At 38.3% G+C, this 12,648-nt stretch overlaps 1 protein-coding gene across 2 annotated transcripts in view; it reads right to left on the reverse strand.

Moving 5' to 3' along the window:
- The window catches only part of Pds5a (PDS5 cohesin associated factor A), a 122,200-nt gene that overhangs the window by 73,580 nt on the left and 35,972 nt on the right, over nucleotides 1-12,648 (reverse strand). For both annotated transcript variants that reach the window (XM_076546345.1, XM_076546346.1), the window contains exons 3-6: nucleotides 8,169-8,372; nucleotides 6,411-6,497; nucleotides 5,854-5,951; nucleotides 136-262 (exon numbers count right to left, since the gene is read on the reverse strand). In XM_076546345.1, the coding sequence (XP_076402460.1) occupies nucleotides 136-262; nucleotides 5,854-5,951; nucleotides 6,411-6,497; nucleotides 8,169-8,372 (516 nt within the window). The remainder of the gene's footprint in view (nucleotides 1-135; nucleotides 263-5,853; nucleotides 5,952-6,410; nucleotides 6,498-8,168; nucleotides 8,373-12,648) is intronic.

Below are 12,648 nucleotides of genomic sequence, written 5' to 3' on the forward strand. Positions count from 1 at the left end.
TATCTGAATGGCTGTAAGACTGTGACTCATTCTAGGGTCAGAATAGGAATTATTATATAAAATTGCAAATGGTCAAAAGCCAGGAACTGATTTATTTAGGTAAACTTATCTTTAATATCTTGATACTATACAGACCTTGTGTGCAGGAATGAGGTTGATAAGAATAGAATCCAGTAATTCTTGAGTAACTCCATCACCTTCCATGATGATAGAACTCATCAAATCTAACATGTGCATTTGTACCTTCTTATTGTGGCTATTGCTAAAAAGAAGGGAAAATAATTAAGACATATAGAAAGACAAAGTTCCCGGTGTCATTTTCTTTCATATACTTGTTTGTTTACTGGTGACGAGGTCTTACTACGTAACTTAGGAAACTTGGGTTGTACCTCTTCACCCTAAGTGCCACCATGACAGTTAAAATTTCCAGTTTAAAGCAATAATCTTAGGACCTAGAGGCAAAAGGCCTATAACCCTAGTGACTCGGGAGACTGAGAAGGGTAAATCATAGCTTATAGCCAGCTGAACAAATAAAAATAAGCAAGATTCTCTCTAGGGAGAGAGTAAGAATGGGAAATACAGCTCAGTGGCAGAACACTAAGCACACAGGGAGCCCCAGATTCAATCACAATACAACATAAACAATCTGAGGTGTTAAAGGATTTTTACTTGAGGGAACCATGCTGACAACGGCAAAGAAATTTCAGCTGTCATATTTACTCCCCCTCAAGGCCTCCTGGGATAACCGAACCATATTATTATAAAGTACTCTAAACAAACATCACCCTAATTTCTAATGAAGTGTTCTCTAAAAGTTACTTACCCATATACACTCACATACTCACAATAAAGAAATCCCTTTAAAATGTATAGTCTACAGAATGATGTAATTATATTCTATAGTATAAATACAGAAGTTTAAAACAAAATTGAAAGATTGAATTATCTAAAGTGTTTTAAAATTTTTCTTAAAATAACAACAAAAAAACTCATCTAGCATTTAATGATCAAAACATATAAGCTTTTAAAAGTTTGGGGGGGATATTTGTCACACTGCTACAGTTTTCTACAATGTTTAGAAGACAGTCCTTTCGTGTGTACTCTCCAAAATATCTTACACACTTTACAAAACACCAATTGGCACAATTCTCTGTGTCTAATGTGTGTGGCAGAGGAATGAGTTGAAGAATATAGATATTAAACTTGATAAACACACACACACACACACACACACACACACACACACACACACACACACACACACACACACACCTGAGTGCTTGGTTCTCAGATCCATATATCCTCAAAGGAAGGAAAGCAAGAGTATAATGAAGACAGATGAAAGAGACTGAAAATTTTTTCCTGGCCAAGCTTGGCAATGCAGGGCTTTAATCCCAGCACTTGGGAGGCATTCATTTATTTACTTATCCAAAAATTCATTTCATTTTTTAATTTATTTTAGGTCTGTTTACGTGTATATGTGTGAGTGTATACCACATGTGTGTGGGCACTCATAGAAGAAGAAGTCAAATCCTCTTGGAGCTGGAGTTATAGGTGTCAGCATTTAGGCATCTGTACTGGCCTGTCCTTAGGGTCCTGACAGGATATATTCTCAGCGGCAGCCACTAAGAGCACCTCCTATTCGCATTCACTATAAAAGGGCACCTCTGTCTCTCTTTTTCTTCCTTCTCTCTCATCCCCAGGGACCAGTCTCTGCCCCTTCTCTCCCCTCTTCCTATAAACCTCCCACGTGAGCCCTGCTGTATAATGTGACTCCTTCCCACCATTTTTAAAACACAACAGGCAGTAGTGAGCCACCTGGTGTGAGATAACCGTGAGTCCTCTGATAGAGCTGAAAGCATTCTTAACTACTGAGCCATCTTTTTCCTGTCCACTATTTGTTTTGTTGTGTTGTTTTATTTTCTGAGACAGCGTTTCTCTATGTAGCCCCAGCTAACCTGGAACTAGCTCTGTAGACCAGGCTGGCCTCAAACTCAGAGATCTACCTACCTCTGCCTTTCAAGTACTGGGAATAAAAGCATGCATCACCATGCCCAGAATTTATTGTATTTTTAAGATAAAATTTCATTCTGTAGTCCAGGTCTGGAATTCACTGCTGTAGCCCAGGCTAGCCTCAAATTTGTGACATTCCTTACACCTCAGCTTCTCTATTGCTGAGAAGCAGACCGATCTCTGTGAATTCAAGGCCAACCTGGGCTACATAATGAATTCTAGGCCTGCCAGGGATACCTGGTAAGAACCTGTCTCAAAAACAAATTATTTTAAAGATTTCACCAATCTGGGTCAGTAAACTTACAACTTTACTTGCAGCTGGATGCAGTAACAAGAGTGATGTGCCCTGTATCTGAAACAACTAAAAACTGAGTAAAATATAGAAACAAGTGTTCTGATATTGGTTATCATGCACACACTGATGAAGGAAAAAACAGCACCTTTCACAGTTCTCAGCAAGTTAAGAGGCGGTTAGACTAGGGAAGACAGCCCTAGTGGACCCTAATAGTTCTTCCTGGAGTGCACACAGAATAAGGCTTTAAGAGTTGAGTAATCAGTGAGCAAAGAATTACTCAGAAATCAAACTCAAAGAATCAAGCGTTTGATGATCACATGCAGGTTAAAAAATTCCTTGTATCTGGAGAATGAATAACCTTTGGACTTTCTATGTGAAGAGTAGTCAAAAGAAGATATGCCCGGAGTCTAGAAACTCAAGGAGCCCCAAGTACAAAACCCAAACCAAACCAAAGCCAAAAGAAAAGTTCTACAATATATCCTAACCAAATTTCCTGAAGTGAATTAACAAAAAAACAAAAAAACAAAAAAAAACAAAAAAAAAAGGCTTCAAAGTAGCTGGAGTAGATATTTTTGGAGAAGATTATAGGAGGAACAAATCAGTAACTTCACAAGTTGTTGGAGATATTAATCAAATTTCAAAAGGAAAGCCTATGAAATGCTGGTACACTGCAAACAGTGGTTACAAACTGTTCTTTTTAAATTCTTCTTTTGTTTGGTGTGTCTATTCATAGTGCACAAATACCTATTTGGGCATGTGTTAAAGACAGGACAAACTCAGGTGTCAATCCTCAAGAGCCACCAACTTTTGAGGGAGGTAGTGGAGTCTCCCTGTGACTCACCAAGCAGGCTGGTTGACTAGAGAGCACTAAATTCTGCCTGTCTCTACTTACCCAGCGTTGAGATTACAAGCATGTGCCATGGAGCCTGGCTTTTCTACAGAGTTCTGTGGTTCACACTCAGGTCCTCATGCTTATACAACACGCACTTTACCAACCAAGTCCTCTCCCCACAAATTGTTCCTGTATGTCACATTACAATGATGTTCCATCCATGAGGAACCATGGATGGACTATCTGACCAATCCTTTCATCTGGGATTGCCTATACAGCTTGCTTAGCCAATCAGGCAGAAGCTACTAAAGGATTACCATGTTCTACTATGTGGAGGTTGCCTTTCTTGACAATTTTCAAGCCTATTCAGTGTATGAAGATGCTGGGGCCAGCCTGTTGGGTGATGAAAAACACGATTTTATTGTTCCATTATTTCAACCAACTGCCAGGTGTCCTGTTAAATAACTACAGACACAGCAGATAATCCAGACCAGACAAACTTCCAAGCAGAATCATGGGCTGGAAATTACTTCTCATACTATCAAGTTCCTAGTATGTTTTGTTATACATAAAAAGTTAATTAATATAAAAGTTTCTATCACTTATTCCAATGGCTTGCTGGCAGTAAAAATGAGATAGGAAGCTACTAAGATCTAAATGTTTTGGCTTCTAACTTTGGACTAACCAAATCTGTCTACTTCAGATTAATACCAAATCTTCATCATACCAAAGGAGAAAGGAAAAAGTTCTAGAAATACACTCTCTAATATGCAACCTTGCAGAGCCATATAATGAAAGGTTAATTTTTTTTGGATACAATGAATTAATAAAATGAATTTCAATTGCTTCTTCCTACATATTTTAATGTGGTAGAGAATTTAAAATTAACATAAGACATATTTGCATATAATACTTTAAGACACATCTCACAGATGTTAGGCATGAACAAATAATCAAACTACTAGACTGAAATCAGTTTGGACTCACCTGTCTCCTGACCAGTAACTATACTGATTTTTTTCTTCTATTAGTTTCTCAATTCTATGAAAAGTTGATTTAAGCAATGTATATGACTTTCAAGAGTCAGGGCTATAGTTCAGTGGTAGAGCACTTGCCTAGTATCTTGCAAGTGTGAGACCCTAGATTCCATCCCGACAATTTCACAAAATATATGTTACATGCATGCATGCATGCACGCATAGATACCTCCATCCAAAAGGCAGACAGTATCAAAGTTAGTAAGTAATGGACTAATTTGCTCTTTTCTACATCAATGATGACAGGAAGTACTTCTCTGTTTCACGTCTTATGCCATTTACACTACAATGCTGCCAATGTTTCTACTGGGTTCGTTTATTCAAAACAAGGTGTTTTCAACCTCCCTTTGAATTTTTTGAGGCCCAAAAGTGTCCCCACATTCCATAACACAGACTATTTCCATTGCTCCTGATTGTCCACTATAACTACCACTGGAGACAAATATACTTCGGCTGCAGGACCTTTAGAGAAATCAAGATGGAACTGACAGGAAAACTTCCACCTAATAGCTAGCTTTCATAGTGGCAGAAGGTACTATACAAGCAGCTAGGAGAGAGAAGTCACCTATGTTATTATACAGTGGTGAATGAACCCTGAATGCTACAGAACTGACAAGCTCCACAGGTACAATAGTGAAGTGAAAATTAGGAGGGTAGCCAACCACCTTCTGATTGAGGCCTGTTCCATGGGGAGACCACATGCCCAGTATACTAAACTCATGGGCCATGGGGATGACTGGTGATGAGAACCTACTCCCGTTGTTTTGCTAAATGGTATGTGGTTAAACCATGTCCATGTTCATGTTGATAGCATAGGTCAATGCTGCTCTAAACCTTGGCCAGAGAAGCGTCTAAAGTAGACAAAAGTCAATGCAGATTCATAACTGGTCAAAGTGCTGAGAATAAGTGTTGTTTGAGCCCCAGCTGTAAATGAAATACCTATGCCATTCACTGCCCTCTCCAACCAAGACCTGAGGAAGAACACAGAGGAGGGATGGAAAGGACCGAAGGGCAGGAGGGAGAGGAGTGCTGTGGACACTATCTTCTGAACATGGCACGGTGACTGCACCGATGAACTCACTCTCTATGGTTACCACCAGCACAAGATCACGCCAACCAAAGACTTAAAATATTCCAGCAGGAAGTACTAGCAGGACTCAGGGGGTTAGGGGGTGTTTAAAAAAGGACAAAAAGTGGGTATCCTGAGGGTGAATATGATCAATGTATATATGTACACAATTGTCAAAAAAAAAAATTTTAAACTCCAAGGACTGTTTTATGATCCTCTAATGACATTTAGCCTCAAACACATAAAAAGACACAGAGAAGTCAACCAATTAATCTATACCATAAATTTAAAAGGTAGTGTATCAGGTGTACTGGCTCAATCCTAATAACCCAATCCCTCAGTAGGCTAAGGCAGAAGACTACTACAAGTTTGAGGCCAACCTGGCTACAGAAGTTCAAGGTCTCTCAGAGATACAAAGTAGCTCCTGTCTCATAATTAAAACAATGGTAAGGACAGCTTTCAAACCACAGGACTTGTTTATTCCCCCCTGTGTAATAGTCTTAGAAAAAAATCCCTAGACTCTGAAGAGTTTAGTTTATGTATTAGAGTACATTTATATATAGAACACACACAATAAAAAAAAAGCTTTAAAAAAAAAAAAACTTACTTGATTACTGAGAAGAGAGTCCTAAAAAGCTGAATAAAAATTTCATTGCAATCTTCCAACTCAAAGCAGATGTTATATGATTTAACCCAAGCTAAATTCTTAAATCAATAAATAAAAATAATTGGTTAATCACATATATGCAGAACTGTTATACAAAAGCACACTCATACAATTTATTTCTTACAAGTAGAATTGTTTAAAGTCTACAAAAACTCAATGTACACAATTATAAATTATAGATCATTCCAATCTGACAGCATCAACTTTCTCGTTAAAAAGTACTGAATAGTTAGGAGTTATTACAAATATACTTATACAGTTATAAAATTTCAGAAGTAATGAAAATTCATTTTTAGATTAGGAATGAAAATAAAATATCAAATTTTTTTCCCACTGGATATACTTATCTTTTTAAGACAGGAGGAAACATAGAGATATTTTCCTTATGAAATGTAAGAATTTATTAAGTTATACATAAAAGTTTTACTTTATATTAATAGTTTTAAGAATTTGCAACTACATGAAATTATATTTATTAAATAAAGTATTACTGTTACCTCTAATAAATAAAAGTATCTATTAAACTGTGGACTCTTTGTATCCTCCAAACCTTTTAACTGTCTGGTAATAAAGAGAAATATGTCCTGTTAAAGAAATAAAAAAAATGAAAAATATATTAGCTTAGACACTATTACTTATCATTTTTGCAATACACTAAGTGCATATCTGTATCTACATATAGAGGTATAGATATATAAAAGTAATTACAAACTACAAGAAAGACCTTCCCTTTATTTGAATGCTATGGGACAGCCCATCCCATTATTTCCAATGACTGGAAAAGATCAGAACAAACAACATTCTTTGGAAGTAAAGCTTTATAAAGACTTACTTCTACTGCCTATTTTAGGACATCTCATCTGAGAACGTCCATCGTTTATCTTACTACGTTCTCTTCTAATTGTAGAGCTTTTTTTGGTCACTCACTGTCCCTACGTCGCATCATGAAAAACTATCTTCATTGTTTTAAGAATTTTAATGAGTCTTTTCATTACTACTTCTGACATGTAACCAGGTAGTTTTCAGCCCATGGTTTTGAATTTGATGTGCGACACAAAAGCTATTTGGAACAAAAGCAAGACATTACACTGAGGACTGATGGTGGTGCTTTATTCCTTAGTACATTTCCATTAGACGTTTTTGTCCATTCAAAGGAGCATTAGTATGGTACAAAATGACTTGTTTTGCTGTAATTCTTACAGTGGATTCTTGTAATCTACATGCATTTTGTTTTTTCCTTACATACATAGTCATGATAGTTTATTCTATAAACCAGGCACTTACGACATGGGCAAAAATAACCATAAAATAAAACAATGTTATAAAAGTTACAAAGTTATAAAAGGGGTCATTACTAAAGAATAGATGACTTAAACATAAACACTAGGACACTATTCCAGTTCTCAGCTAACTAAGGCAGCCACTGAGTGACTCACAGGCAGACGGCACATGTCTCAAGAGGAATAAAGCGTGACCGCGCACTTCATCGTGGTCCTATCAAACTGATACCCTGTGACCTGTTATCAGTGGTATCTCCCATCTAATACCTGGGTCAATCACAAGTGATTGAAAGTATGGGAAGAGAAACCACAGGGATGAGAGGGCGATGTTGACTGTACTTAAAAGGTGTGATGGGCTGATGGATAAAAGCACCTGCTGCTCTTCTAGAAAACCTGAGTTTGGTTCCCAGCACCTACATCTGGTGGCTCAAACCACCTGCAACGAGTTTCAGAAAATCCAACACCCTCCCCTTATTTCTGCCGACATCTGCATGAACGCATTACATATAAACTCATGCAGGCACATACACATAAATAATAAAAAGGCAGTTTTTTAAAGTTTACAAATTCCCCAAGAATTTAAATAATGTAACATCAGTTCAATAGTTCACTTTAATAATTATTTTTAATTGTTTAGAAAAAAAGTAGAACCATCAAAACGAGCAGTTCTGAATATCCAGTATTTAATAACCTGTAAGGGGAAAAGTTATTTCAATGTGTAAATTTTAGTATATTACTGTTTCACAAATTATCATTAAGCCACTACTTATGCTTCCCATCTATCCGACTGGGTTTTCTGGGGGACTAACAAGAAGGTTAAATATGAACAGACCAGGACAAACTCTGATCTTTAACTTTCAAAGCCTCATTCTGTACTAGTCATGTCTGTAGGTGATAATTATATGAAACCTGTGGTCGAAAACCATGCTCATGTGACAAAAATAAAAGTAACTTTTTTGTAAACATTGTATTTACCTTAAGTTTATCATGGGAAGTATATGGAGCTTCTGGGGCATAGATTCGAAATATATCAGCCAAACAACATGCTACAAGAAGGCGCACATCTTTATTAGGGTTCCTGAGAAAGAATTCAGATGCGAGATGCAAGGCTAGAGGGAGATACTGTTGCTTTTCATCTTCTGAATCCTGATCCATATCCATAAAAGTTTTCACTACCATCTGTAAGAAAAATAAATAAATAAAAATAAAATAATCAACCCATAGTACTTAGTAATTACTAAGAGGTGTCCCTCCTCCCCCCCTTCTGTAAGTCTGGGAAAAGGGAACTGGGGACATGTATGTCAGTGGTAGGGCACAAAGTCTTGGGTTCATTCCCAACCACCACAGAAGCATAAACACCCACACCCACACTCTGAAAAAGGATAATCATGAAAACTATAGTCACAAAGAAACTAAAAAAAAACAAGAATCATCTTGTAGATTACTCAGACACTATCTGTTTTACACCATATTTTCGTATAAAAACTTGAAAACATCCACTAGTGATCGTATTGCACTATTTATTTAGATGACACCTTGCTAAGTTGTCAGAGCAGAACCAAACTCCTGGCCTCAAGTGATTCTCCCAAAATCTCCCTTGGATTCTCAAGCAGTTGATACTACACATTTATGTCAACATGCTTGATTTCATCACTCAAATGTAATTTAATTAAAAAGGTTTTGACCCCCATATACACAACTGATCAAATATTTAGCATCTTTCCATCATTTTCATTTTTATAATCAAAGTTGAATTTTACAGGCTCCTTAAACCTTCTTTGCTTGAAATTTTATTGGCCTTTGTATAATACAAAACCATTATTTAAATGTTTCATATAGTATTTCTGATGGAAAGTTTTAATTATAAATAACTTATGCTGAGTTTGAGGCCAACTTGAGCTACAGAGATAACTCAAAGTCAGTTTGAATTGCATAGCAAGACTCAATCTTGTCTCTACTTTTAAAAGTACACATAAAAGGTGTGTATTTTCATCTATTGCTATCTAAAAATATACCCTCCCCCTCCCATGAAGCACCTAGAAACGATAACTATGTATTTATCATGCAGTTAGTATTGGGAACATGGCTTAAGCCAAGTGGTTCACAGCTTGGAATTTTTCAAGGGGTTGCACTATGCCAAGAATGCCATCTGAAGCCTTGAATGAGTCTGCATGATATTTCAGTAATAGCTAATATCCACATGGCTCTAACTGCACAAAAGAAGTGAGGTTCTCTCCATGGCAAATTAGGCAAGTGTTGTGACTTCTGCAATATCCTCATAGTTACTGAGGTCAGACCTACTCGTGTTAGAAAGCACTACACACAGAATATAACAAAACAGATACCATTTTGAGGCAACCTTGAAGTCTACCATACTGAACTAGTTAGATTTTATGTCAACTTGACACAAACTAGATTCATCTAGGAATAACATTAAATTTTTTAAATTTCTATTTATTTACTTTTTGCATGTATTAGTGTTTCGCCTGTACATGTATCTGTACACATTATGTCCCTGGTGCCCTCAATGGCCAGAAGAGGGCATTGGAGTCTCTGGAAGAGAAGTTACAGGCGGTTATGAGCTGTCATGTGGGTGCTGGGAACTGAACCTAGATCTTCTTCAAGAATAGGCAGAATTCTTAACCACTTAACCATCTCTCTAATCCAGGGATGAAAATCTTAACCAGAAAATGCCTCCAAAGGAATGGCCTGTAAGCATGTCTATAGGGCACTTTCTTGATTGATGTGGAAGCACCCAGCTCACTGCCATCCCTGGGCAGATAGTCCTGGATAATATAATAAAGTAGATTGAGAAAGACAGGAAACAGCATTACTCCATGATCTCCGCTTCTGCCTTAAGTTCCTGCCCTTCCAACTTTTTGATGATGGACTACGGTATGGAACTGTAAGCTTCCTTCCCAAGTTGCTTCTGGCCATGGTGTTTTATTTCATCACAGCAACAGAAACTCTAAGACACAAATGTAGTTCTTTCTTTCCCACAATGGGTTTGGGTAGAGCCATGATGTACTGACTAGAGGGACATTAGCTAGCTTGATGGAGCTGGAGCTGTAAGCACTGAGACAGCAATGTCCCCTTTGCCAACCCAATCCCAGGTTACAAAGCTGCTCTGTCTAAACTGAAAAGGCCACATGTAGTACCCTGGGAAATGAGCCCTCACAAAGACCGTGTGCAGGACAACAGGCTGACCTAGATGCCCATCCATCTAAAGTTGAGCTGTAAGACGCACCTCTTATATTCCTCCTGTGGTTTATGTATCTGTACCATAGTTTTGATTACTGTAGCTGGTTTTCATTTTCCTTTTTTTCCCCACGTGTGTGGGTGTGTTATACATGGAACAGAAAAGCTCAGCAAATTTTGAGACAGCTAGAGAAAGAGCCCAGAACTACAGTACTGGGATTAAAGGTCTATACCACCACATCAGGCATAGATTCAATAGAAAGTTAATACTTTCTTCCTTTCTAAAGGTTTTTGTTTATTGTATTAAGAAATCTTTGACCAATCAAGTTGCAAAGTTTTCTTATAAGTTTCCTAATTAAGTTCTATAGTTTTAGGTTCTACATTTGTCTTGGGGTTAATTTCTTTATGTACTGAAAGTATTTTGTCAAGCAAAATGGTAACATTGCTACACACACACACACACACACACACACACACACACACACACACACACACCACACCACACCACCACCACCACCACCACCACCACCACCACCTTATTCACCTATAAATCCATTCTTTCTCCCTTGAGTTGTTCTGACTTTCCGTTGTTGTTTAAAGAGACTGATGGTAATGGGATATGGCAGGACTATTTTTCTAAACTATTATAGTCCTGTGATTTATATGTCTGCAGCATAGTTTTGATTACTGTAGCTTTGTTATTTTCTCCATGGGTACACTATGCATGTGTATGCATGTTTGGAAATTTTTTTTTGGGGGGGGGGGCATGTGTGAGTGCACATGTATGGGGGTATATGCATATACATGTGTTGAACAAAGAAAGGTTAACATTGAGAATCATTCTCCATTGGGGCACGGTCTCAATCAAACCTAGAGCTTGCTGATATGGCTAGTCTTGCTGGCCAGCTTGCTTTGATGATCCCAAGGTTTGGCATTTGAAGTTGGAATTACAGGCTGGCGGCTACGTACCCCTGGCATTCACATGAGGTCTGGGGACCCAAATTCCCAGTCTTCACCATTGCCCAGCAAGTGCTTTAACCACTGAACCTGTTCCCAGGTTTGATTACTGGGGTTTTTACAGTGCACTTTGAAAGCAGGTAGTGAGTTGTCTATTCAGTATGAAAATGGGACCAGCAGTGGTAGACCACGCCTTTAATCCCAGTACTTCTGAGAGGCAGGTGGATCTCTGAGTTCTAGGCTGGTGGTCTACAGAGCAAGTTCCAGGACAGGACAGTCAGGATTACACAGAGAAGCCCTGTGTCAAAACACCAAAAAAAAAAAAAAAAAAGGAAAAAAGAAACAAACAAACAATAGCTGGGGGTGGTGGACCACACCTTTAAACACCTTTAATCCCAGCACATAGGCAATGGCATATGGAGTTCTGTGAATAGAAGGCCTGCCTGGTCTACACAGTGAATGAAAGCCAGGGCTACTTAGAGAGACCTGTCTCGAGCCCCCACTCCCAAAGGAAACATACACTGGCAAAAGTAAAATGGTATTACTGTGGATAACTTCAGTAAGAGGAAGACACAGGGGCTAGAGATGGCTCAGTGTTAAGATCACTTACTGTTCCTGCAGAGGGCCTGAGTTTGGCTCCTAACATCCACACTGCTCAGCTGATGGCCTCTGCAGGCATCAGACACACATATGGTATACATAGATACATGCAAGCAGTAAAACATACATACACATGAAACTTAAAAAAAATGATGAAATACAGTTAATATTTAAGCTCAAACAAGAAATGGAGAAAGGGAGGAAGGGAGGGAGGAAAAGAAAAAAGGTGTAACATCATGCTAGGGACATAGAGCTCAGCTAGCAGAGAGCTTGCCTAGCATGCATAGCTCTAGGTTCAATCTCAAGCACACATAAACCAAACATGATTGTTGCAAGATATCTGATTACATTCTGTATAGGTATGTCACTGTGATTGGTTTAATAAAAAGCTAAATAGTCAACAGCTAGGCAGGAGATATAGCAGGGACTTGGCCAGAGAAAACTCTAGGAAGAAGGCCGAGTCACCAGCCGGATGCAGAACAAACAGGATGGGCAATATAGAGATGAGGTAATAAAGCCATGAGGTAGAAAGTCAACTGATAAAAATGAGTTAAGTTTATAAGAGTCGGTTAGAAACAAGCCTAAGACTGGGTGGTGGTAGCACATGCCTTTAATCCCAGCCCTTGGACAGCAGAGGCAGGCAGACCTCTGTGAGTTCAAGGCCAGCCTTGTCTACAAAGCTAGTTCCAGAACAGAGAGA

Source organism: Peromyscus maniculatus, chromosome 10 (assembly GCF_049852395.1).
Source record: "Peromyscus maniculatus bairdii isolate BWxNUB_F1_BW_parent chromosome 10, HU_Pman_BW_mat_3.1, whole genome shotgun sequence".
In the NCBI taxonomy this organism is placed as follows: Eukaryota; Metazoa; Chordata; class Mammalia; order Rodentia; family Cricetidae; genus Peromyscus; species Peromyscus maniculatus.